This window comes from Pleurodeles waltl, chromosome 2_2, assembly GCF_031143425.1.
Source record: "Pleurodeles waltl isolate 20211129_DDA chromosome 2_2, aPleWal1.hap1.20221129, whole genome shotgun sequence".
Classification (NCBI taxonomy): Eukaryota; Metazoa; Chordata; class Amphibia; order Caudata; family Salamandridae; genus Pleurodeles; species Pleurodeles waltl.
The window spans coordinates 1,146,524,912-1,146,552,652 of record NC_090439.1 but is presented as its reverse complement, the minus strand read 5'-3'; the positions used below and the strand labels follow the sequence as shown (position 1 = coordinate 1,146,552,652).

At 45.2% G+C, this 27,741-nt stretch overlaps 1 protein-coding gene across 1 annotated transcript in view; it reads left to right on the top strand.

The window, feature by feature from the left end:
* The window catches only part of LOC138278794 (uncharacterized), a 344,627-nt gene that overhangs the window by 129,990 nt on the left and 186,896 nt on the right, over positions 1-27,741 (top strand). Inside the window, exons 5-6 of the mRNA XM_069219314.1 lie at positions 22,353-22,422; positions 25,801-25,880. Of these exons, the coding sequence (XP_069075415.1) occupies positions 22,353-22,422; positions 25,801-25,880 (150 nt within the window). The remainder of the gene's footprint in view (positions 1-22,352; positions 22,423-25,800; positions 25,881-27,741) is intronic.

Below are 27,741 nucleotides of genomic sequence, written 5' to 3'. Positions count from 1 at the left end.
TCGGAAAGTGCCTAGCTGTGGATTTTGGCCTCTAGCTCAGCTGGCACCTAGGGAAACCTACCAAACCTGCGCATTGTTGAAAACTAGACACCTAGGGGAATCCAAGATGGGGTGACTTGTGGGCCTCTCACCAGGATCTGTTACCCAGAATCCTTTCAAAAATCTCAAAATTTAAACCAAAAAAAAAAAAGTTTCCTCACATTTCGGTGACAGAAAGTTCTGGAATCTGAGTGGAGACACAAATGTCCTTCCACCCAGTATTCCTCCAAGTCTCCTGATAAAAACTGTACCTCACTTGTGTGGATAGGCCTAGTTCCCGTGACAGAAAATGCCCCAAAACACATCGTGGACCCATCACATTTTCCCAATGAAAACAGAGCTGTTTTTTTCAAAGTGCCTAGCTGTGGATTTTGGCCTCTAGCCCAGCCGGCACCTAGGGAAACCTACCAAACCTGCACGTTGTTGAAAACTAGACACCTAGGGGAATCCAAGATGGGGTGAATTGTGGGGCTCTCACCAGGTTCTGTCACCCAGAATCCTTTGTAAACCTCAAAATGTGGCTAAAAAACACTTTTCCCTCACATTACGGTGACAGAAAGTTTTGGAATCTGAGAGGAGCCACAAATGTCCTTCCACCCACCGTTCCCCCAAGTCTCCCAGTAAAAATGTTACCTCACCTGTATGGGTAGGCCTAGTGCCCGCGAAAGGAAATGCCCCAAAACACAATGTGGACCCATCACATTTTCCCAATGAAAACAGAGCTGTTTTTTTGGAAAGTGCCTAGCTGTGGATTTTGGCCTCTAGCTCAGCCGGCACCTAGGGAAACCTACCAAACCTGCTTGTTGTTGAAAACTAGACACCTAGGGGAATCCAAGATGGGGTGACTTGTGGGCCTCTCACCAGGATCTGTTACCCAGAATCCTTTGGAAACCTCAAAATGTGGCTAAAAAACACTTTTCCCTCACATTTCAGTGACAGAAAGTTTTGGAATCTGAGAGGAGCCACAAATTTCCTTCCACTCAGCGTTCCCCAAGTCTCCCAGTAACAATGTTACCTCACCTGTAGGGTAGGCCTAGTGCCCGCGAAAGGAAATGCCCCAAGACACAATGTGGACCCATCACATTTTTCCAATGAAAACAGAGCTGTTTTTCGGAAAGTGCCTAGCTGTGGATTTTGGCCTCTAGCTCAGCTGGCACCTAGGGAAACCTACCAAACCTGCGCATTGTTGAAAACTAGACACCTAGGGGAATCCAAGATGGGGTGACCTGTGGGCCTCTAACCAGGATCTGTTACCCAGAATCCTTTCAAAAACCTCAAAATTTATTCCAAAAAAGCAAAGTTTCCTCACATTTCGGTGACAGAAAGTTTTGGAATCTGAGAGGAGCCACAAATTTCCTTCCTCTCAGCATTCCTCCAAGTCTCCCAGTAAAAATGTTAACTCACCTGTATGGGTAGGCCTAGTGCCCGCTGAAGGAAATGCCCCAAAACACAATGTGGACCCATCACATTTTCCCAATGAAAATAGAGCTGTTTTTTTGGAAAGTGCCTAGCTGTGGATTTTGGCCTCTAGCTCAGCCGGCACCTAGGGAAACCTACCAAACCTGCACGTTGTTGAAAACTAGAAACCTAGGGGAATCCAAGATGGTGTGAATTGTGGGGCACTCACCAGGTTCTGTTACCGAGAATCATTTGTAAACCTCAAAATGTGGCTAAAAAACACTTTTCCCTCACATTTCGGTGACAGAAAGTTTTGGAATCTGAGAGGAGCCACAAATTTCCTTCCACTCAGCGTTCCCCCAAGTCTCCCAGTATAAATGTTACCTCACCTGTATGGGTAGGCCTAGTGCCCGTGAAAGGATATGCCCCAAAACACAATGTGGACCCATCACATTTTCCCAATGAAAACAGAGCTGTTTTTTTGGAAAGTGCCTAGCTGTGGATTTTGGCCTCTAGCTCAGCCGGCACCTAGGGAAACCTACCAAACCTGCGCGTTGTTGAAAACTAGACACCTAGGGGAATCCAAGATGGGGTGACTTGTGGGCCTCTCACCAGGATCTGTTACCCAGAATCTTTTGTAAACTTCAAAATGTGGCTAAAAAACACTTTTCCCTCACATTTCGGTGACAGAAAGTTTTGGAATCTGAGAGGAGCCACAAATTTCCTTCCACTCAGCGTTCCCCCAAGTCTCCCAGTAAAAATGTTACCTCACCTGTATGGGTAGGCCTAGTGCCCGCGAAAGGAAATGCCCCAAAACACAATGTGGAACCATCACATTTTCCCAATGAAAACAGAACTGTTTTTTTGGAAAGTGCCTAGCTGTGGATTTTGGCCTCTAGCTCAGCCGGCACCTAGGGAAACCTACCAAACCTGCGCGTTGTTGAAAACTAGACACCTAGGGGAATCCAAGATGGGGTGACTTGTGGGCCTCTCGCCAGGATCTGTTACCCAGAATCCTTTCAAAAACCTCAAAATTTGACAAAAAAAACAAAGTTTCCTCACAATTCGGTGACAGAAAGTTCTGGAATCTGAGTGGAGACACAAATGTCCTTCCACCCAGCATTCCTCCAAGTCTCCTGATAAAAACTGTACCTCACTTGTGTGGATAGTCCTAGTGCCCGTGACAGAAAATGCCCCAAAACACATCGTGGACCCATCACATTTTCCCAATGAAAACAGAGCTGTTTTTTGCAAAGTGCCTAGCAATGGATTTTGGCCTCTAGCTCAGCCGGCACCGAGGGAAACCTACCAAACCTGCACGTTGTTGAAAACTAGACACCTAGGGGAATCCAAGATGGGGTGAATTGTGGGGCTCTCACCAGGTTCTGTTACCGAGAATCATTTGTAAACCTCAAAATGTGGCTAAAAAACACTTTTCCCTCACATTTCGGTGACAGAAAGTTTTGGAATCTGAGAGGAGCCACAAATTTCCTTCCACTCAGCGTTCCCCTAAGTCTCCCAGTAAAAATGTTACCTCACCTGTATGAGTAGGCCTAGTGCCCGTGAAAGGATATGCCCCAAAACACAATGTGGACCCATCACATTTTCCCAATGAAAACAGAGCTGTTTTTTTGGAAAGTGCCTAGCTGTGGATTTTGGCCTCTAGCTCAGCCGGCACCTAGGGAAACCTACCAAACCTGCGCGTTGTTGAAAACTAGACACCTAGGGGAATCCAAGATGGGGTGACTTGTGGGCCTCTCACCAGGATCTGTTACCCAGAATCTTTTGTAAACTTCAAAATGTGGCTAAAAAACACTTTTCCCTCACATTTCGGTGACAGAAAGTTTTGGAATCTGAGAGGAGCCACAAATTTCCTTCCACTCAGCGTTCCCCCAAGTCTCCCAGTAAAAATGTTACCTCACCTGTATGGGTAGGCCTAGTGCCCGCGAAAGGAAATGCCCCAAAACACAATGTGGAACCATCACATTTTCCCAATGAAAACAGAGCTGTTTTTTTGGAAAGTGCCTAGCTGTGGATTTTGGCCTCTAGCTCAGCCGGCACCTAGGGAAACCTACCAAACCTGCGCGTTGTTGAAAACTAGACACCTAGGGGAATCCAAGATGGGGTGACTTGTGGGCCTCTCGCCAGGATCTGTTACCCAGAATCCTTTCAAAAACCTCAAAATTTGACAAAAAAAACAAAGTTTCCTCACATTTCGGTGACAGAAAGTTCTGGAATCTGAGTGGAGACACAAATGTCCTTCCACCCAGCATTCCTCCAAGTCTCCTGATAAAAACTGTACCTCACTTGTGTGGATAGGCCTAGTGCCCGTGACAGAAAATGCCCCAAAACACATCGTGGACCCATCACATTTTCCCAATGAAAACAGAGCTGTTTTTTGCAAAGTGCCTAGCAATGGATTTTGGCCTCTAGCTCAGCCGGCACCTAGGGAAACCTACCAAACCTGCACGTTGTTGAAAACTAGACACCTAGGGGAATCCAAGATGGGGTGAATTGTGGGGCTCTCACCAGGTTCTGTTACCCAGAATCATTTGTAAACCTCAAAATGTGGCTAAAAAACACTTTTCCCTCACATTTCGGTGACAGAAAGTTTTGGAATCTGAGAGGAGCCACAAATTTCCTTCCACTCAGCGTTCCCCTAAGTCTCCCAGTAAAAATGTTACCTCACCTGTATGGGTAGGCCTAGTGCCCGCAAGAGGAAATGCCCCAAAACACAATGTGGACCCATCACATTTTCCCAATGAAAACAGAGCTGTTTTTTTGGAAAGTGCCTAGCTGTAGATTTTGGCCTCTAGCTCAGCCGGCACCTAGGGAAACCTACCAAACCTGCGTGTTGTTGAAAACTAGACACCTAGGGGAATCCAAGATGGGGTGATTTGTGGGCCTCTCACCAGGATCTGTTACCCAGAATCCTTTGTAAACCTCAAAATGTGGCTAAAAAACACTTTTCCCTCACATTTCGGTGACAGAAAGTTTTGGAATCTGAGAGGAGCCACACATTTCCTTCCTCTCAGCATTCCTCCAAGTCTCCCAGTAAAAATGTTACCTCACCTGTATGGGTAGGCCTAGTGCCCGCGAAAGGAAATGCCCCAAAACACAATGTGGACCCATCACATTTTCCCAATGAAAATAGAGCTGTTTTTTTGGAAAGTGCCTAGCTGTGGATTTTGGCTCTAGCTCAGCCGGCACCTAGGGAAACCTACCAAACCTGCACGTTGTTGAAAACTAGAAACCTAGGGGAATCCAAGATGGGGTGAATTGTGGGGCTCTCACCAGGTTCTGTTACCGAGAATCATTTGTAAACCTCAAAATGTGGCTAAAAAACACTTTTCCCTCACATTTCGGTGACAGAAAGTTTTGGAATCTGAGAGGAGCCACAAATTTCCTTCCACTCAGCGTTCCCCCAAGTCTCCCAGTAAAAATGTTACCTCACCTGTATGGGTAGGCCTAGTGCCCGTGAAAGGATATGCCCCAAAACACAATGTGGACCCATCACATTTTCCCAATGAAAACAGAGCTGTTTTTTTGGAAAGTGCCTAGCTGTGGATTTTGGCCTCTAGCTCAGCCGGCACCTAGGGAAACCTACCAAACCTGCGCGTTGTTGAAAACTAGACACCTAGGGGAATCCAAGATGGGGTGACTTGTGGGCCTCTCACCAGGATCTGTTACCCAGAATCTTTTGTAAACTTAAAAATGTGGCTAAAAAACACTTTTCCCTCACATTTCGGTGACAGAAAGTTTTGGAATCTGAGAGGAGCCACAAATTTCCTTCCACTCAGCGTTCCCCCAAGTCTCCCAGTAAAAATGTTACCTCACCTGTATGGGTAGGCCTAGTGCCCGCGAAAAGAAATGCCCCAAAACACAATGTGGACCCATCACATTTTCCCAATGAAAACAGAGCTTTTTTTTGGAAAGTGCCTAGCTGTGGATTTTGGCGTCTAGCTCAGCCGGCACCTAGGGAAACCTACCAAACCTGCGCGTTGTTGAAACCTAGACAACTAGGGTAATCCAAGATGGGGTGACTTGTGGGCCTCTCACCAGGATCTGTTACCCAGAATCCTTTGTAAACCTCAAAATGTGGCTAAAAAACACTTTTCCCTCACATTTCGGTGACAGAACGTTTTGGAATCTGAGAGGAGCCACAAATTTCCTTCCACTCAGAGTTCCCCAAGTCTCCCAGAAAAATGTTACCTGACCTGTATGGGTAGGCCTAGTGCCCGCGAAAGGAAATGCCCCAAGACACAATGTGGACCCATCACATTTTTCCAATGAAAACAAAGCTGTTTTTCGGAAAGTGCCTAGCTGTGGATTTTGGCCTCTAGCTCAGCTGGCACCTAGGGAAACATACCAAACCTGCGCATTGTTGAAAACTAGACACCTAGGGGAATCCAAGATGGGGTGACTTGTGGGCCTCTCACCAGGATCTGTTACCCAGAATCCTTTCAAAAATCTCAAAATTTAAACCAAAACAAAAAAAGTTTCCTCACATTTCGGTGACAGAAAGTTCTGGAATCTGAGTGGAGACACAAATGTCCTTCCACCCAGTATTCCTCCAAGTCTCCTGATAAAAACTGTACCTCACTTGTGTGGATAGGCCTAGTTCCCGTGACAGAAAATGCCCCAAAACACATCATGGACCCATCACATTTTCCCAATGAAAACAGAGCTGTTTTTTTCAAAGTGCCTAGCTGTGGATTTTGGCCTCTAGCTCAGCCGGCACCTAGGGAAACCTACCAAACCTGCACGTTGTTGAAAACTAGACACCTAGGTGAATCCAAGATGGGGTGAATTGTGGGGCTCTCACCAGGTTCTGTCACCCAGAATCCTTTGTAAACCTCAAAATGTGGCTAAAAAACACTTTTCCCTCACATTTCGGTGACAGAAAGTTTTGGAATCTGAGAGGAGCCACAAATTTCCTTCCACTCAGCGTTCCCCCAAGTCTCCCAGTAAAAATGTTATCTCACCTGTATGGGTAGGCCTAGAGCCCGCAAAAGGAAATGCCCCAAAACACAATGTGGACCCATCACATTTTCCCAATGAAAACAGAGCTGTTTTTTTGGAAAGTGCCTAGCTGTGGATTTTGGCCTCTAGCTCAGCCGGCACCTAGTGAAACCTACCAAACCTGTGCGTTGTTGAAAAGTAGACACCTAAGGGAATCCAAGATGGGGTGACTTGTGGGCCTCTCACCAGGATCTGTTACCCAGAATCCTTTGAAAAACCTCAAAATTTGGACAAAAAAAACAAAGTTTCCTCACATTTTGGTGACAGAAAGTCCTGGATTCTGAGTGGAGACACAAATGTCCTTCCACCCAGTATTCCTCCAAGTCTCCTGATAAAAACTGAACCTCACTTGTGTGGATAGGCCTAGAGCCCGTGACAGAAAATGCCCAAAACACATCGTGGACCCATCACATTTTCCCAATGAAAACAGAGCTGTTTTTTGCAAAGTGCCTAGCTGTGGATTTTGGCCTCTAGCTCAGCCGGCACCTAGGGAAGCCTACCAAACCTGCACGTTGTTGAAAACTAGACACCCAGGGGAATCCAAGATGGGGTGAATTGTGGGGCTCTCAACAGGTTCTGTTACCCAGAATCGTTTGTAAACCTCAAAATGTGGCTAAAAAACACATTTCCCTCACTTTTCGGTGACAGAAAGTTTTGGAATCTGAGAGGAGCCACAAATTTCCTTCCACTCAGCGTTCCACCAAGTCTCCCAGTAAAAATGTTACCTCACCTGTATGGGTAGGCCTAGTGCCCGCGAAAGGAAATGCCCCAAAACACAATGTGGACCCATCACATTTTCCAAATTAAAAAACAGAGCCGTATTTTTGTAAAGTGCCTAGCTGTGGATTTTGGCCTCTAGCTCAGCCGGCACCTAGGGAAACCTACCAAACCTGCACGTTGTTGAAAACTAGACACCCAGGGGAATCCAAGATGGGGTGAATTGTGGGGCTCTCAGCAGGTTCTGTTACCCAGAATCCTTTGTAAATCTCAAAATGTGGCTAAAAAACACTTTTCCCTCACATTTCGGTGACAGAAAGTTTTGGAATCTGAGAGGAGCCACAAATTTCCTTCCACTCAGCGTTCCCCCAAGTCTCCCAGTAAAAATGTTATCTCACCTGTATGGGTAGGCCTAGAGCCCGCAAAAGGAAATGCCCCAAAACACAATGTGGACCCATCACATTTTCCCAATCAAAACAGAGCTGTTTTTTTGGAAAGTGCCTAGCTGTGGATTTTGGCCTCTAGCTCAGCCGGCACCTAGTGAAACCTACCAAACCTGTGCTTTGTTGAAAAGTAGACACCTAAGGGAATCCAAGATGGGGTGACTTGTGGGCCTCTCACCAGGATCTGTTACCCAGAATCCTTTGAAAAACCTCAAAATTTGGACAAAAAAAACAAAGTTTCCTCACATTTCGGTGACAGAAAGTTCTGGAATCTGAGTGGAGACACAAATGTCCTTCCACCCAGCGTTCCTCCAAGTCTCCTGATAAAAACTGTACCTCACTTGTGTGGATAGGCCTAGTGCCCGTGACAGAAAATGCCCCAAAACAAATCATGGACCCATCACATTTTCCCAATGAAAACAGAGCTGTTTTTTGCAAAGTGCCTAGCTGTGGATTTTGGCCTCTAGCTCAGCCGGCACCTAGGGAAACCTACCAAACCTGCACGTTGTTGAAAACTAGACACCAGGGGAATCCAAGATGGGGTGAATTGTGGGGCTCTCACCAGGTTCTGTTACCCAGAATCATTTGTAAACCTCCAAATGTGGCTAAAAAACACTTTTCCCTCACATTTCGGTGACAGAAAGTTTTGGAATGTGAGAGGAGCCACAAATTTCCTTCCACTCAGCGTTCCCCCAAGTCTCCCAGTAAAAATGTTACCTCACCTGTATGGGTATGCCTAGTGCGCGCGAAAGGAAATGCCCCCAAACACAATGTGGACCCATCACATTTTCCCAATGAAAACAGAGCTGTTTTTTTGGAAAGTGCCTAGCTGTGGATTTTGGCCTCTAGCTCAGCCGGCACCTAGGGAAACCTGCCAAACCTACGCGTTGTTGAAAACTAGACACCTAGGGGAATCCAAGATGGGGTGACTTGTGGGCCTCTCACCAGGATCTGTTACCCAGAATCCTTTGTAAACCTCAAAATGTGGCTAAAAAACACTTTTCCCTCACATTTCGGTGACAGAATATTTTGGAATCTGAGAGGAGCCACAAATTTCCTTCCACTCAGCGTTCCCCATGTCTCCCAGTAAAAATGTTACCTCACCTGTATAGGTAGGCCTAGTGCCCGCGAAAGGAAATGCCCCAAGACACAATGTGGACCCATCACATTTTTCCAATGAAAACAGAGCTGTTTTTCGGAAAGTGCCTAGCTGTGGATTTTGGCCTCTAGCTCAGCTGGCACCTAGGGAAACCCACCAAACCTGCGCATTGTTGAAAACTAGACACCTAGGGGAATCCAAGATGGGGTGACTTGTGGGCCTCTCAGCAGGATCTGTTACCCAGAATCCTTTCAAAAACCTCAAAATTTATACAAAAAAACAAAGTTTCGTCACATTTCGGTGACAGAAAGTCCTGGATTCTGAGTGGAGACACAAATGTCCTTCCACCCAGTATTCCTCCAAGTCTCCTGATAAAAACTGAACCTCACTTGTGTGGATAGGCCTAGAGCCCGTGACAGAAAATACCCAAAACACATCGTGGACCCATCACATTTTCCCAATGAAAACAGAGCTGTTTTTTGCAAATTGCCTAGCTGTGGATTTTGGTCTCTAGGTCAGTGGACACCTAGGGAAACCCACCAAACCTGTGCGTTGTTGAAAACTAGACACCTAGGGGAATCCAACATGGGGTGAATTGTGGGGCTCTCACCAGGTTCTGTTACCCAGAATCCTTTGTAAACCTCAAAATGTGGCTAAAAAACACTTTTCCCTCACATTTTGGTGACAGAAAGTTCTGGAATCTGAGAGGAGCCAAAAATGTCCTTCCACCCAGCGTTCCTCCAAGTCTCCTGATAAAAACTGTACCTCACTTGTGTGGATAGGCCTACTGCTCGTAACAGAAAATGCCCCAAAACTCAACGTGGACCCATCACATTTTCCCACTGAAAACGGAGCTGTTTTTTGCAATGTGCCTAGCTGTGGATTTTGGCCTCTAGCTCAGCCGGCACCTAGGGAAACCTATCAAACCTGCACGTTGTTGAAAACTAGACACCTTGTGGAATCCAAGATGGGGTGAGTTGTGGTGCTCTCACCAGGTTCTGTTACCCAGAATCATTTGTAAAGCTCAAAATGAGGCTAAAAAACACTTTTCCCTCACATTTCGGTGACAGAAAGTTTTGGAATCTGAGAGGAGCCACAAATTTCCTTCCACTCAGCGTTCCCCCAAGTCTCCCAGTAAAAATGTTACCTCACCTGTATGGGTAGGCCTAGTGCCCGCGAAAGGAATTGCCCCAAAACACAATGTGGACCCATCACATTTTCCCAATGAAAACAGAGCTGTTTTTTTGGAAAGTGCCTAGCTGTGGATTTTGGCCTCTAGCTCAGCCGGCACCTAGGGAAACCTACCAAACCTGCGCGTTGTTGAAAACTAGACACCTAGGGGAATCCAAGATGGGGTGACTTGTGGGCCTCTCACCAGGATCTGTTACCCAGAATCCTTTCAAAAACCTCAAAATTTATACCAAAAAAACAAAGTTTCCTCACATTTCGGTGACAGAAAGTTCTGGAATCTGAGTGTAGACACAAATGTCCTTCCACCCAGTATTCCTCCAAGTCTCCTGATAAAAACTGTACCTCACTTGTGTGGATAGGCTTAGTGCCCGTGACAGAAAATGCCCCAAAACACATCGTGGACCCATCACATTTTCCCAATAAAAACAGAGCTGTTTTTTTCAAAGTGCCTAGCTGTGGATTTTGGCCTCTAGCTCAGCCGGCACCTAGGGAAACCTACCAAACCTGCACGTTGTTGAAAACTAGACACCTAGGGGAATCCAAGATGGGGTGAATTGTGGGGCTCTCACCAGGTTCTGTTACCCAGAAACCTTTGTAAACCTCAAAATGTGGCTAAAAAACACTTTTCCCTCACATTTCGGTGACAGAAAGTTTTGGAATCTGAGAGGAGCCACAAATGTCCTTCCACCCACAGTTCCCCGAAGTCTCCTGATAAAAATTGTACCTCACTTGTGTGGGTAGGCCTAGTGCCCGCGAAAGGAAATGTCCCAAAACAAAACGTGGACACATCACATTTTCCCAAAGAAAACAGAGCTGTTTTTTGCAAATTGCCTAGCTGTGGATTTTGGTCTCTAGGTCAGTGGACACCTAGGGAAACCCACCAAACCTGCACATTTTGGAAACCTAGACGCCTAGGGGAATCCAAGATGGGTGTGACTTGTGGGGCTCTCACCAGTTTCTGTTAACCAGAGTTCTTTGCAAACCTCAAAATTTGGCTAAAAAACACTTTTTCCTCACATTTCGGTGACAGAAAGTTCTGGAATCTGTGAGGAGCCACAAATGTCCTTCCACCCACCGTTCCCCAAAGTCTCCTGATAAAAATTGTACCTCACTTGTGTGGGTAGGCCTAGTGCCCGCGAAAGGAAATGTCTCAAAACACAATGTGGACCCATCACATTTTCCCTATGAAAACACAGCTGTTTTTTTGGAAAGTGCCTAGCTGTGGATTTTGGCCTCTAGCTCAGCCGGCACCTAGGGAAACCTACCAAACCTGCACGTTGTTGAAAACTAGACACCTAGGGGAATCCAAGATGGGGTGAATTGTGGGGCTCTCACCAGGTTGTGTTACCCAGAATCCTTTGTAAACCTCAAAAGGTGGCTAAAAAACACTTTTCCCTCACATTTCGGTGACAGAAAGTTTTGGAATCTGAGAGGAGCCCCAAATGTCCTTCCACCCACCGTTCCCCGAAGTCTCCTGATAAAAATTGTACCTCACTTGTGTGGGTAGGCCTAGTGCCCGCGAAAGGAAATGTCCCAAAACACAACGTGGACACATCACATTTTCCCAAAGAAAACAGAGCTGTTTTTTGCAAATTGCCTAGCTGTGGATTTTGGTCTCTAGGTCAGTGGACACCTTGGGAAACCCACCAAACCTGCACATTTTGGAAAACTAGACACCTAGGGGAATCCAAGATGGGGTGACTTGTGGGGCTCTCACCAGTTTCTGTTAACCAGAGTTCTTTGCAAACCTCAAAATTTGGCTAAAAAACACTTTTTCCTCACATTTCGGTGACAGAAAGTTCTGGAATCTGAGAGGAGTCACAAATGTCCTTCCACCCACCGTTCCCCAAAGTCTCCTGATAAAAATTGTACCTCACTTGTGTGGGAAGGCCTAGTGCCCGCGAAAGGAAATGTCTCAAAACACAATGTGGACCCATCACATTTTCCCAATGAAAACAGAGCTGTTTTTTGGGAAAGTGCCTAGCTGTGGATTTTGGCCTCTAGCTCAGCCGGCACCTAGGGAAACCTACCAAACCTGCGTGTTGTTGAAAACTAGACACCTAGGGGAATCCAAGATGGGGTGACTTGTGGGCCTCTCACCAGGATCTGTTACCCAGAATCCTTTTAAAACCTCAAAATTTGGACAAAAAAACAAAGTTTCCTCACATTTCGGTGACAGAAAGTTCTGGAATCTGAGTGGAGACACAAATGTCCTTCCACCCAGCGTTCCTCCAACTCTCCTGATAAAAACTGTACCTCACTTGTGTGGATAGGCCTAGTGCCCGTGACAAAAAACGCCCCAAAACACAACGTGGGCCCATCACATTTTCCCAATGAAAACCGAGCTGTTTTTTGCAAAGTGCCTACCTGTGGATTTTGGCCTCTAGCTCAGCCGGCACCTAGGGAAACCTACCAAACCTGCACGTTGTTGAAAACTAGACACCTAGGGGAATCCAAGATGGGGTGAATTGTGGTGCTCTCACCAGGTTCTGTTACCCAGAATCCTTTGTAAACCTCAAAATGTGGCTAAAAAACACTTTTCCCTCACATTTCGGTGACAGAAAGTTTTGGAATCTGAGAGGAGCCACAAATTTCCTTCCACTCAGCGTTCCCCCAAGTCTCACAGTAAAAATGTTACCTCACTTGTATGGGTAGGCCATATGTCTGCGACAGGAAATGCCCCAAAACACAACGTGGACACATCACATTTTCCCAAAGAAAACAGAGCTGTTTTTTGCAAACTGCCCAGCTGTGGATTTTGGCCTCTAGGTCAGTGGGCACCTAGGTAAACCTACCAAACCTGCACATTTTGGAAAACTAGACACCTAGGGGAATCCAAGATGGGGTGACTTGTGGGGCTCTCACCTGTTTCTGTTAACCAGAGTTCTTTGCAAACCTCAAACTTTTGCTAAAAAAACACTTTTTCCTCACATTTCAGTGACAGAAAGTTCTTGAATCTGAGAGGAGCCACAAATGTCCTTCCACCCACCATTCCCCGAAGTCTCCTGATAAAAGTAGTACCTCACTTGTGTGGGCCGCCATGCTGCGCTGACAGGAGCCTGGAGAGCGCTTGTCGACTCCACCATAAGCGCTCACTCCTCACTGCACTGCATACTCGAACAATTTCCCACCGCGCAGACCAAAACTTGCTCACATATACTGCGGCAAGAAATTAGCGCAGACGGCAATAATTCTCACTGGCTCAGGGGTGAGGAATCCAGCTGCCCCTACACAGCCTCTTCAAAGTGATCCCATCCTCGTCGCCAAAGATTTCTGTAGTAAATAATTCTGTAGTAACTATGCAGAGGAAGAGGTTTCACAAGTTTATTCAAAGACTCCTCACAACGACAATGAGAGCAAGCATCACCAACATTCCATGGCAAACTCCCAGCTGGTCCATTGGCCAACATTCCAAGGTAAGTAGGAGCATACCATTATATATAATTATAATTAAATAAATACATTAACCTATCTTAACATATATCACAATATAAATGTATAATACACTATTTACAATGTCATTGAGTGTAACCATTGTGCTGATAGCTTTTCATTTTTTTTTTTTCCTCTTGACTATTCATATGCTTATAGCAGATACCTTTTTTCATACAGCTCGAAAAGGACAGTTGTCCCACCCCGGAAATGACCTAATTTCTGTATTGGGACTTCCGGTCCCCCTGAGAACCCACCCCGGAACTGACATAGGTGTAGGTGGGTCACGTGGGTTGTGCCATCATGTGATCAGATGTTGATCATGTGCCAGGGTCCTTGCCATAGTGTCTAGGAATTTGGGCTGGGAAAAAAGGTAGCCCTGCAGGGGTGCCCCGTTTTTCTCCACCTATGAGGGCAAGTCTGGGCATGTTCAGACCGTCACTATCCTGTGGCTGTTGCGTCCCTCCTCAGAGTCGTTAGTTGTGACATCAACTGTACATGTGTTAGCCACGTGCCAAGGTCCTAACGTATGGTCGAGGTTATGCAACAAGCCTCAATGAATCAGAGTCCCTTCTTGAAAAAAAATTACTATTACAATTACTGTCTCTTCATGTGTTTTCTTAAAAGACCACTTTGCTTCACTGGCGATGAGGATTGGATGTCAGCTTTACTAGAGGAAAACTCAAAATCGAGATGCCGTAAAAAATGTCTGTTGAAGGCTGAGGAGCTTTAGAGGTAAAATTTGCTAGGAAAGCATAGGTTGCAAGGTGCTGGAGATGAGGTGCGCAGCCTCGGTACCCACACTTGCCGTCATGAGGTTGAGTGCTGAAATGTAGCAGGTGAGAAGCTGATCTACATTGGTGGTGAAATGCAACTTAGTTCAAAAGCCCTATCGGCAGTAGAAAACATGTGGGTCATGGGGAAAAAAACCTGATTGGTGGTAGAAACCCCGTTGAATGCATATAACGATCACTGTATATTACCAGATCTATCTGTCATAGAAATTGGGCAGAATGTTAATAAATTAGATGTAAAGTTTGATTGTCCGTGACATTTCAACAGCCAACTGTGGGGATGGTGAAGTCTAGCATTACATTCAAGGGGAAGTCTGCCGGTGGGGGAAAGCGTGAAGTGGCACACCATTTCTGAAGAGCCTCAGTATCTGTGCTTATGGTAAGAGGCACACCAAGTGCTTATCTTGAAGAAATCTATGTGTTGGTTGAGAGTCTCTGTGTTTGTTTACAAGGAGACTGTGTTGTATATATTGTGACAGGCACACCAGGTTATTATGTTCATCACACTGAAGAGCCTTTGGGTCCACAAAAATAGTGAGAGTCATAGTATTGGATTTACTGTGCCTGAACTATAAGTCTGTTCAGAAATCCCAAGTGAATCGCATACCAGCTATTCAGAAGGTGAGTACTCAGTACAAGATCTACTTGGGACAAACTACTTCTTTGAAATGATTTTTTATTATGCATGCTTGTTTTGTGGTGACAGAACACCTTGACAGACACTCTTTAAAGTGGTTTTGATTTAATCAACAGGAAAACTGATTTTTGGAGATTTTGACCAAACTGGAGTGGAGCAAACCTACATTCTTTGTCTCTAGCAAAATGTATATGTTTGTGTAGGAACAGAAATTGTTTTTTCCTATAGTGTGGTTATCGGTTTGAGCTTTAGTGAAGGTTCAAACGGAGATTTTAGCCAGTTTTATTTTTTTTCATTTTTGTAGTTCTAAGGTTGTTATAAAAGAAAGAGAAAATGCAGAATGTAATACCACTGCTGTTTTACATGATTAACTCTGGGAAACCACTCAAATGGTGGAACAAATGGAAGAAGGATGTGGTCAAGAGAAGAGATCTAAATAAATATTACAGTTGGGTCGACTTTACCTTCCACGTGTAAGTACCATTATGGAAAGGTATCATTTTGGGTTTGGAGAACAAGGACTTGAAGAGTCAGTGAAAGATTACATCACAGGGAAGAGGAAATTAGCTGTGACTTGTACGTTTGGCGCTGCAACGGAGAAACAGAGTCACAATCAATTTGTGCTCAAATGTCAAACTGACAAGATAAGAGAAAGGTCGTGGCTTAAAGATGAGCCACCGCTAGAAGAATTGGTCATAATAGCAAAAAGAGTCAAGCACATGTTAAAATGGGTATGTGAGTTGAACAGTGATAAGGAAAAAAATATTTCAACATGAGAAACTTGAAGTTATGTGTGAGGTTAGATGTGGGATGAGTGGACCTATAGCCAATGTTAGAGAGTGCCCTGCTTTAATTGCTTATAGTAATGTGTGTGGAAAAAAACATTATTTGAAATTTTGCAGGAATAAACGGAAAAAGCATAAGAGGAGATAAATTTGTGTCAAAGGAGATACATTTTTCAAATAAATGAACAAAATGACCTATTTATGACATGAAATTTCTGAGAGAGGGGTTGCACCAAAGAAAATAAATTGGTTGAGACAATTGTAGTACTGAAAGAACCTTCCTCTAAGAAAGCAGTAGCATCATTTTTGGGGATGTCTGAATATTATGGAAAACTCATCAGAAGCTATGCGGATAAATCAGTGCCATTGAAAATTCTGTTAGGGAAGAATGTAATATTCAAGTGGAGCCTGAAATGTTAAGAAGAGCTTGATGCTCTCTAAAGGGGTTTGAAGAATGCATATTGCTTACAGACATATGTTCAGGGTGAAGAGACCAATATTGTTATGGATGCAAGTTCCAAAGGTTTGAGAAGTGCTTTTTCAAAAAAGAAATGGCGTTGATTGCTTGATAGCTTGTGCTTCCAGATGTTTGCATGGATCAGAAATCAATTACTCCATGATTAAAAAAGAGGTGTTGGCCATAGCCTAGGCATTAAGAAAGTTCAAAAATTTGATTTGGGGTTGCAAATTTAAAGTTAATTTGGACCATAAACCTTTAATGGAAAGTTTGTATGAAAAAGGTCTACATTCCATATCATCCAGGGTTCGGAGGTGGATGATAGACTAACAAGCATATTGTTTGACGTTGAGTATAAATCTGGGTTAGCAATGTGTCAGTGGATTATCTGTTGAGACTGGTCAATGAAGCAGATGCAGAGGAATTTCAGAATTATTTTTTGAAGGAGGAAGTGAATGTCTGTTAAGTTCTGTTAGGTTAATAACAGGAGGAATGAAAGGATGATATGTCAAAGGATTCAGAGTTAATGGAGGTGATGACAAGGTGTAAAGACAGTTGTTTTGGTATACTGGAAAAACCATGGAGTATGGTTAATGATGAGTTGCCTGCGGATAGGTTTGTGTTGCTAAAGGGCACTCGGTTGGTGCCCCCACGGAGTGTGAAAGATAAACTGATAACACAAGCTCATCTAGGCCATTTAGGTACAATAAAGACTAAAAAGAAGTCACATGTAGATTTTTGGTGGCTAGGGACGCATATCCGGGTGGTAAGGATGGTTTGGGGTTTTCCAAAAATGCAAGGATCGTGATCAAATTTTAACTAATAAACAGATCCCCTTTGCGTGCAGACAACTTCCTGAGTTCCCATTGGAAGAAGTAGCTATAGATATAGTTGGACCACTTAGAAGATAACATCGTACACCATATATCATACTGTTGGTGGATCTTTATTCAAGATTGGTGAAGTGGTGTGCATGCAGGATATTACATCCTCAGGAGTGATTAGGTTTTTGGAGGAAGTGTTTAAGTGAGAGAGCTTTTGGAAGTCCTTTCTTTCTGATAACGGACCTCAGTTTTGTTCTCTTTAAATTGAAAGATTCTTTTCTGAAAGGGGCATTCTACACAAATTCTACACAAATGAAGTTCGATTTGTCACCGAGAAATGAATGGTGCTGTTGAAAGGATAATAAGAACTTTGGAGGAAGGTAATCAGCTGGCTAAAAGGAACAGTCTTGAATAGAGAGAGGAATTACAAAATAAAATTACTGCTTATGTCAAAGGTATGATTTTGGAAAATCAAAGAATGGGCAAAACGGAAGATATGCTGAGTGTCTATAGCACTGACAGTGCTAATAAAAGCCCTCCTGTGTTAGTCCCAAATAATATGGAAAGATGTAAAACCTTCCTGGACCATAGGCAAGGTTACTTGGTGTATATGCTCAATGTGCCCAAATTACCAACAAGTTCCTTTGAAGGCACCATGTCCTTAAAAAACAAGACCACTCACTAGCTAAGACATGTGCAACACTGTTGATTGATTGTTGATTCAGACATATTATTTGCAAAGCTTCACTCAGAGAGAACAGAACAATAGGACATGATGGATATAAAGCTGTCTAGCCTGGATTTGGTGGAAGGCTTATTATCCATGCATGCCCATTTCTTGCCCCCTATCGGCTCGAATATTGTTTTTAAAAGACGATGGTCTGAATGTCGGCTGCTGCTGCAGAAGGATAAAATGATAACTAGCACAGGGTCGGCGCGAGGTGAGGCCAGGAGTTTGAGGCAGATTTCAAATAGCAATGAAGGGATGTAGATTAACTACTTAAAGTGGCTATTTAACAAGAGGATGTGAATGCATTATTTCAATGTGTGAATGCCCGGGCCCAAATGACTAGATGTCTATCATCTATTTGTGAGAGTGAGCCTCACTACTCTATTGCTGCAAACAACATAATAAAAGTCAACTTGAGGAGACCAGATATTGGGTTGGACACTGTAACTCCCAGGGACTGTGGACTTCCTACATTGTCTATGGAAAAGCACTTTCTTCCTTTCTTTATAATCTCATGGAACATTGCAGGTATAAGGAGCAAGGCTGATGATGTGGACTGGGGCTTGTATAGTGAGAACTTTGACATATGCTTATTTCTGGAGACTTGGTCTACCACAAATATGTTTAGTCAGGGCTTTGATTCCTATTGTAAGGAGACTATTCATTCTAAAGTGGGGAGGGCGGTGGGGGGCCTTATCATATGGACAAATATTTCTCTAGGCTGTATTATAAAGGAAGTATATTTTGATTCATCTGACATTCTAGTACTTAGTGTCAGCCCAAAACAGTCCCCTGTCTCTCGCTTGTCAATATTTATAATATACCCAGTGCCTTTCATCAAATCTTTAAAACTTTTAGGGGGTCATTCCGACCCTGGCGGTTTCAAACCGCCAGGGCCGGGGACCACGGAAGCACCGCCAACAGGTTGGCGGTGCTTCCAGGGCCATTCTGACCGTGGCGGTAAAGCCGGGGTCAGAAAAGAGGAACCGGCGGTTTCCCGCCGGTTTTCCCCCGGCCCAGGGAATCCAGCAGCACCGCCATGGGGATTCCGACCCCCTTCCCGCCATCCTGTTCCTGTCGGTTTTTACCGCCAGGAACAGGATGGCGGGATCAGGTGTCGTGGGGCCCCTGGGGGCCCCACAAAGATTTTCACTGTCTGCTTAGCAGACAGTGAAAATCGCGACGGGTGCGACTGCACCCGTCGCACCCCTGCAACTCAGCCGGCTCCATTCGGAGCCGGCTTCATTGTTGCAGTGGCTTTCCCTCTGGGCCGGCGGGCGCTCTTTTGGAGGGCGCCCGCCGGCCCAGCGGGAAAGTTGGAATGGCCGCCGCGGTCTCGCGGTGCGGTCTTTCGGCGGTAACCGCATGGCGGGCGGCAACCACCGCCCACCGCGGTCAGAATGACCACCTTAGTCTCTTAAACACATATTTATGGCAGAGCTATCTTTCAAACATCATATTATTATTGCAGGAGGTTTAACACTTCATTGAGAAAATACCCTACATATTTAAACAGGAAGAAGATTGATTGTGGGGAAGTCCTCCCCTCTCTACAACTTACAAGCCAGTAAAAGTAAGTGATACTGCTTTTCTGGTTATAGACTTAGGGGGTCATTCTGACCCTGGCGGCTGGTGACCGCCAGGGTCACCGACCACGGGAGCACCGCCAACAGGCTGGCGGTGCTCCCGAGGGCATTCTGACCGCGGCGGTTCAGCCGCGGTCAGAAAGGGTAAACCGGCGGTCTCCCGCCGGTTTACCGCTGCCCCATTGAATCCTCCATGGCGGCAGAGCGCGCTCCGCCGCTATGGGGATTCAGACACCCCCTACCGCCATCCTGTTCATGGCGGGAAACCCGCCATGAACAGGATGGCGGTAGGGGGTGCCGCGGGGCCCCTGGGGGCCCCTGCAGTGCCCATGCCAATGGCATGGGCACTGCAGGGGCCCCCGTAAGAGGGCCCCGCAAAGTATTTCAGTGTCTGCTTTGCAGACACTGAAATACGCGACGGGTGCAACTGCACCCGTCGCACCCCTGCAACTACGCCGGCTCAATTCTGAGCCGGCGTCCTCGTTGCAGGGGCATTTCTGCTGGGCCGGCGGGCGCTCTTTTGGAGAGCGCCCGCCGGCCCAGCGGAAATGTCTGAATGGCCGCCGCGGTCTTTTGACCGCGGTGCGGTCATTCGGCGGCGGAACCTTGGCGGACGGCCTCCGCCGTCCGCCAAGGTCTGAATCACCCCCTTAATGGTCAAGTATGGCCTGCGACCAGGGAATGGACGTTTCCCTTCGGTAAATCCGGCCACGCACACCTTTAATCAGGGAATTATAGTAGTTATATTCACTACATTTTTATTGATTTAAGGATATGCCATAAAACTATTGATCTGAGGATAGGTAATCACCAAGGTAGTGACCACTTTCCTATTATGATGAAGTGGGACATGTCATCCCAAAACAAGGGGCAAGTTCTGGGTGAGCAGGATCCCATGCTTTCAGTAGTGGTGTCTATCAACCAGTGCACTATCAGATGGGACAATTTTGTGAAGTCTGGGGACGCAGTAGCGAAAACTCATCGTTCGGCCACCAATCAACTTGCAGAATTTATGACTAGCGGTTGCAATTTATGGCTGAGGTATTCGAATTAAGACACATCTGTTGCTGTCTCTTCATGTCTCTTCTTGAAGGGCAACTTTGATTCAATGTCCTCTTCAAAAGAAGCAGAACCGCAACACAAAACTTCAAAGATTCTCACTCTAAACTACATTTTGTTGTCTGAAAATGGACTATAAAAAACAGAGGTTGAGACCTCAATATTTGCCATCTGCCAAGGAGCCAGATAGGCTTTGTGAGAAGACAATGCTCTGCAAGACTTCTGCCTGTGACCTGAACTGGGGGCCATGGCTTGATATTCTCAATGGTGTGTGATGGAACAGGCCTTGGTGCCTTGAATACCAGCTTATGCCTGCTTGCTAAGACAAGTGTGCTCTGTGAGGAAGAGGAGAATGGTGGAGGAAGGGAGGTTCAGTGAGGAGCTCTATAGGGAGGACTACCTGAACCAGATGTGAGGAGGATGGCTGCTCAGCAATCAGGCCATTGCCCATATGCTGGAATGGTTCAGCAAACCCGGTTTTCAGGAAAGGGCTGTCATAATCTCAGCCATGTGGAAAGTGTCATGTGGGAAGCATCAGACCTGCAACCCCACACCACAGTGACCCCATATGCCAGAGGGGGTCTAGGTTGAACGTATATGGTACCGGAGCATGAGGCTTGTGACAACGGAGATCGGTGACCTTGTATAACAGAAGAGGCCACCTTATTGAGAGCAATCACACTGGAAGAGTCTGTGTCTGATTGTAAGGTCGCAATCCTATATTCCAGTAGGGACTCCCAGTACTACTGTGGCCAAGTGTTTGGGTCGTGACACAGATGAGGAGATTACTGCCATGACTGCTAGGTCAAGCCTTCCAACCACAAAAGTGTGACACCCTTGCCAGAGCCCTAGTAGGGAGCCGGAAGAATACTCCCCATCGCCGTTAGCTCTGATCGCTGGGAAAGCTAGCAGCACTTCTCAGGGGAGAGAGCCTGCACCTATTGGGTGCTGCTGTGTGAACTACTTGTGGTCTGTCTTCATCAAACATAATCTGGACTCAGCATGGCCTTTGGAGAGGGCACTTACTGCACTGCTGAACACTTGCTTACCACCAGAGGGGGTAAGACTGGAACTAGGCCTTTGAAACCCCAAGGGACTTGCTTCTAACGGTGATACAGCAACATAGACACTTTTAACTAATAGCTACATACTCAGAGGGGAACTCTTGAGTACTGCCTACTAGTACATATTACCTGGATGTGCTCACAGTGAATGGGGAGCAACCCAGAACATGTTACTAGGTAGAGGGTGAGATAGGAATTTACCTGGGAACTACTAGAATCCAACCTCAATGGGGGGGTGTTATTGCATATGAGTATCAATATTATTTTGAATGTCTAGAGTTAAAAATAAAATACTTTATTCTTTCTTATAAAAGCAAATATTTGCCTGGACATTGATTTATTGTTTGTACTGTGTGACTTTGAGTTATGCTTTACCTGTATCTACAGTCCCCCACATCTGAGGGAGTGTTTGGCTGCTGGTCCACAGCAACCAATGAGTGTCAAACGCAGAAGGGGTACCTGGCTCAGTTGCTCAGGATCCATAGTAGGTTGGCAATGTCACATCAGCAGTAAAAGGCCCCAAACACCAAGGTCGGGCCCAGTAGCCCCTGCATGCCCCGTGACCCTCTGAAAAGGGTTCTGCCAATCCCCTTACAAATGTATTTGCCAGTGGATTCACAATGTAAAACTTCATCCTATGGTATTTGACATTGTGTCTGCATAAAAAGTATAATAATGAGCCTTAGAATAACTACACATGTATGTTAATGCAACTGCTGCCCATTCAAATGCCTCAAAAGTTCAACTAAGGTATGAAACCAGAACTATGAATCCACCTTACTATTGGTCCCACAAAGAACAGGTAGTACGTCCCTCTAGCACTTGACCAAGGCAGAACAGCTGACATCTTACCCACAGAGGTGGTGTGTAAAACAGACTGTCCTAGGCTTTTCTGGAATAGAGATGTGTGTTTTGCCCATATACCAGTCCTTACTTCGGCTCAAAGAGGGAGGCCGAAGCAATAGCTAGGAGAGTGTCTTGGCAGAACACCTAACCGGTAAACACACCCCGTAATTATTAGGCAAATGTTTGTGTGCTGATGTGTTTGAAGTGGTGATTCATTTTGTGCAGTAAGAAGAGAACAGTGCAACAAAAAGCAGCCTCTTGTGCTCTGACTCTTACATGCTTCTGGAACTGAACAGCAGGTGGGTCTTCTATCGACTACAATCGGGGTTGTGTTTCTCCACTTTGTTTTTTAATCTTGAAGAGAGCATCTTACATCATCACATGGTCACTGTCGTGAACAGTTGTTAAGAGGGATGGGTTATATATGCCATCTGTGTAGGCTGGGTCCATGCTCAGCCATGAACGTGTCGAGTTGTTTACTTCAAAGATGCCAATTACAGCACTTGCTGCTGCCAACCGGGATCTTTGCTCCATCTGACAGGCTGTTCTATCTGGTGATTTTTGGAGTTTACTTGGTATGAATGGACCACCAAATTTAGGAATTACCAGAAGACCATGCTTTACCCCCAAGCACTCCCTGAGACTGTACTAGAAGATCTGCCCGAATCCCCCGTTCTGTGTCATAGGTATCTCTGCCTCTAGCTCTCTTCCATGGATTGTCAGGACTTTTCCCTTCTTTTATCACTATCTGGTTGTGGAATGTTCGTGTTGGATGGAAACGTTAACCTGACCCTGCTTACATCACTGCCTTCCACTGGTTCCTTGCATTTCTCTATTCTCTTTTGTAGAAACATGACTCTGCCTCTAGAGCAGACCTCTTCCCCGTCTGAGTCACTAACAGAGACCAGGGCCTCCAAGCCTGTATGAAAACTTGACCATTCCATTCTATATCAGGAGGTGTAGATAGTGACAGCGAGGCACGTGGCAGTGGCATTGGGGCCCAGGGTCTTTTTAAAGTCCTCCCTCACATGTGGCTGTTTAGCAGTACTAACCAGGGCATAGGGGATCTGTTTCATTGTTTGCCTTGGGCTCCCTGGTTCCACCATAGGCCACCATGTCACATTTTAGAAATGCAATTCCTATGTTCATGACTGATATCCCCGCCCTTCACTACAAGTCCATTATTGAAGAAACAAGTTTTAAATGAATTTTAGGAGGGGAGGGAATTTAAGCATGATTTAATATTGTATACTAAAATGTATGGCCCTGGCCATTTACATTTGGCACTAAGCCAGTGCCAGAACCGGCAAACCGTTTATTTATTTATTATGTTCAGAGTTGAGCCATCCCATTTTCATAAGAACAATGCCGGCTTGGATTATGGTTTGTATTACTTACCGATAACCTTTATAATTGGATAATATGTGTTTATGACCCGACTCTCTTGTGGTTTTCTCCATTTTCATGGAGATTTTCACCCAGACATTTTGCTTGCTTTCCTTGAAATCTCAGTGATGTGGTAACTTCTGTTACCAGCCCCACTGGGATTAATGGAGCCCTTGTCAATATGCCCTATGTCCATTCATTGCACTGCACTCCACCATAGGTGTGAGTAACCCTGGGATCCCACTCACAGCCCACTCATGACAATGTTTTCTGCTGCCGTCACACACTCGTTTTAAGTACCCGGAAGCAGTGGGCCCTTTAGGGACAAAACCCTCACCTGCCCCAGGAACATGTTTGTACCATGGAGTCAAGCCCACAGCCTGTGTGCATAGGTCCAAAGATGGCATTTTACCTGGGGTCAAGCCGGTTCGAGAAAAATGTTTATGCCCTGTCTGTGACAGCATTTATTACTAATTTGGGAGGGGGCAATCCTTCTAACTTAATATGGGGCCTGATTTAGATCTGGTCCCGCTGCCAATTTTCTGTTGAAAAACGTATCTGCCACCTTGGCGATCCGCCTCTCCAATTTAGATGTCTTGGATCGCAGGCAAAAGGGAGCCTGAGTCCCACCGACTTTGTCAAGAATTTTCAGCCACCTCAACAGCAGCAACAGCAGGAATAGGGTCTGACAGAGGGACAGCAGCCACTGTTACTGCCGAGCAGGTATGGATGTGCCTTATCACCAAGCCAGCTGTGGCAGTTTGACCTCAACACCTGAGGTGATGGAATGGAGGGGAATTGGGTTACAAACCTACCTTTTTTCCCCATTCCACTTCCATTTTTGAATGGACAAGACTGGGCTGACCTTCCGTCACTACTGCCGGACTTAAAGGTAGAGAACCGAAATTGGTTGTGTACGTTTCATGGTCACCACATATGAGCTCAGGGCCACTGAGGTCATACACATGTCACGATAATATTTAGAATTATTGTGTCATGCATATGTCAGAAACACCTTTGTGTGGGACATGGATGGGGACACACTGGTACATGACACATATCGCACACATAGCTAATTGTCATATTGTTGTCAGTATTCATTGCCAAATAAATGCTGACACCACAGTGACGTTACATTCACACCTGTCTACTGTGATTCATTACTTCTATAAGTGTATGCAATTCGATTGGCTGGTTGAGTTGGTCAGTGGGTGACATTGTTGTTTCTGTATGTGAGCCACTGGAATGTGAGTTCAATGTTGTTGTGTATGTTTGGTTGTATGTTGTGTGCAACATATAGGAGAGTGTTGTTTGGTTGTCATTGTGATGTGTGAAGCTGTGCTTTTGTGTGAGTGTGTGTGGATGAATAAGTAGTTTTGTCAGTTGTGTTGTGTGTGGGTGAAGTGTCAACAATGTATGTGTGTTGTGTTCTGGATATATGGCAACGTGTGTTTTTGATGTACATGATATGTGGTGGTAGAATGACAATGGACTACAGTGTGTTTGTGGTGTGTTGTGTGTTGTGCAAGGGGACACAAATGGCTAAGGTACAGTGTGTGTGCATGACTTAACTCTATTCCATTGCTGCTGCCATTGTACAATGTCCATTGGGTCCAGCAATGGGCTCCCTCCATCAGCAATCCGATGGCAGTATACCGGCTGCAGGACTGTAACATCTAAATAGGGTCAGCCGGAACCCGCAAGCCTGACGGCTAGGAAGAGCAATCCATTGTTGCGGTCTGTGGCTCAGCCACAATACATCTGAATACGGTGGGCGGAATACCGTCAAATTGACAGTGTTTTCGGGTCCGACTCCCCCACACAGATCTAAACCAGGACCATAGTGTTTTTATGAAGGAAATTCAAATGAAGGCAAACTAAAATACAACTGAAAATTAAACTATATACCACATGTGACAAAAAAAATGGAATATAACAATTTGTCAAATTCAGAGGCGTCTTGTTTTTTAATTATGTTTATCACACTGAAGAATCAGTTAATATTTTTAACAGTATGTAACATGTTGAACATTTGTATGGAAACCATGAGCCCATTTCATAGTCACCTCTCAGTAGAAATGAAAGGTGAATTGAAGATGACCAGCAGTGCTTTCCTGCATGTGCTGTTCATATTTGTCATAGATGTTTTAGGCTTACGGTAGAATCTAAACGATAGCGATACTGTACAATTTTCAGTTGCTTACTGCTTGAAGTAATTCCTTATGATTTATCAGTTTCAATGCATTTTAAATGATTCCAATGTTTGTCTAACAATCCTTTTTATCCCATAGGATGGAGATAGTTCTGAGTCTCCTGCTTTTGGTTCTTGTAATAAATCAAACACTCCAAAGTTGTAAACCACCACCTGCAGGTAAGGAGAGGTTACAGTTACACTGGGAAATGCAAAATGGCTTGTACAGTGGTTGCCTCTGTTGGTGTAACAAATGGTGTTGGCATAGTAATTCAATTTTCTCTCACAAAATGTAGAAATGGAGGCACTGCTTATCTGTCTTCTGAATGCATAGAATGGGGGAAGAGGGAAGGTTCTTCAGGAGAAGATTGTTGTTACTGACAAAAACGTTCAAATACAGTTGTGTTGTGGCCAAAATGTGTAGATAGATGAAGTAACTCTGTATTGATGCCTGTCTCACTGGCTACACACCCTCTAGAGGAGTTTTCCTCAGTTTTATGTATGTAATGCATCTTGGGATCACGTCTGTACATCTCTCCTCAAGAGGGATGGGAATAAAGTTGTTAAAAGCGCATCTTGCAAAACAAGAAACTCAAAGACCATTTTGTCAAGGAGAAAGTCTTTACTCCCAATCACCATATCCTTTGATAAAATAACGAATAGAGGGAAGATGAGATAATGGTTATTTACTCCGCCTGCCGGTCTGAAGTAACTAATACAGAGAATGCAGTTTTCTGTGAAAATCAAGACACAAACAAGAATACGTTTTAAGAGGATTCCTTAAGAAATGTCAAGGATTAGATTCAGATCCCAAGAAGGCATCATAAAAGTCACCAATAGACACTTTCTCTGAAACCCATTATGCAATCTTGAAAAGTGACCTTTGAAGATGGTATATTTGTAGGTTACCATTCACAATTTTCAAACACCATACGCAAAAGAGCATCACACACCTTTCCTTACAAGTCATAGGAGGAATGAATTATCCTTTCAAGAGCTAATCAGGTAGGTGCATTGATGTTGAACTGGTTTGTAGCATCTGGCCCTTGCACTATAAAAATAGAATACAGAAGCGGTCACATAGACATGTAGCTCAGCTGCAGAAGATCTGAATACCAGGGGCTTCCTGCTCCGCCTGGCACAATCAAACTGGAGTGCACTTGCTGTCTTATCTTTCAACCAATTATCTGAATAAGGGGAATCAAAAGAAATACATAGTGTAACTCGAACAGGTAGCTTAGGCTCAATAACAACTCCTTGGTGCTTTGTGCATCATCTCTCTCCAGTCACTGTGTAAGGAGGCGACGTTGTCTTTGGGGAGGCTCTGGAAAGATTTGCAGTGAAGATTTCTTCCTTTGGACATTGGCTCTTTGTTGGAAGCCGAAAATGTCTAGAGGGCCAATGCTGCAGGCTGTACCTGACGAGCAGTCCACGAGGGCAGATGCATTAATTGAGAGAGAAATGACTGAACAGGATTTGCTGCTGTGGAGAAGAACGTACCATAAGCTACAATGGAGTCACACCGACTTGTGCAGCAACTTCGGTGCATCAGCAAGCATTGTAGGTCCAGGACTTCTGTTTGTTCTTAGGCCACTTTTTGGTTTAGCGTTAGGCAGGAGCAGCACCTGAACACCACAGCCAAGGTTCCAGGACTGGAGGACCACCACTTGAAAGGGGTTAGGACTCACTCCAGCAGAGGCCAGATGCAGGGTGTCAAGGACTCAGTAGTTTATGTTGATGTAGCTTACACAAGCAGCCTTCAAGCTAGCCCTTGAAGTCACTCTGGTAGTCCCGGGTTCAAGCAGCAAGTCAGGCCTCAAGAAGTGGGACAATCCCTAAGTAAGTAAAGCTGACCTCAAGCAGCAGGGTACTAACCTGGTAGCAGCAGCCAGTCCTCTGACATGCAAGGTGGGCCTTAAGCAGCAGGGCAGACCTCTTGGGTACAAGGAAGTACTTTTGAAGTCCTTCACTGGACCAGGAGAGTACTAACAAGCTGGCCTGAGGGTTCAATCTTTATTCCTGGTGTCATCCTTTAAAGTGG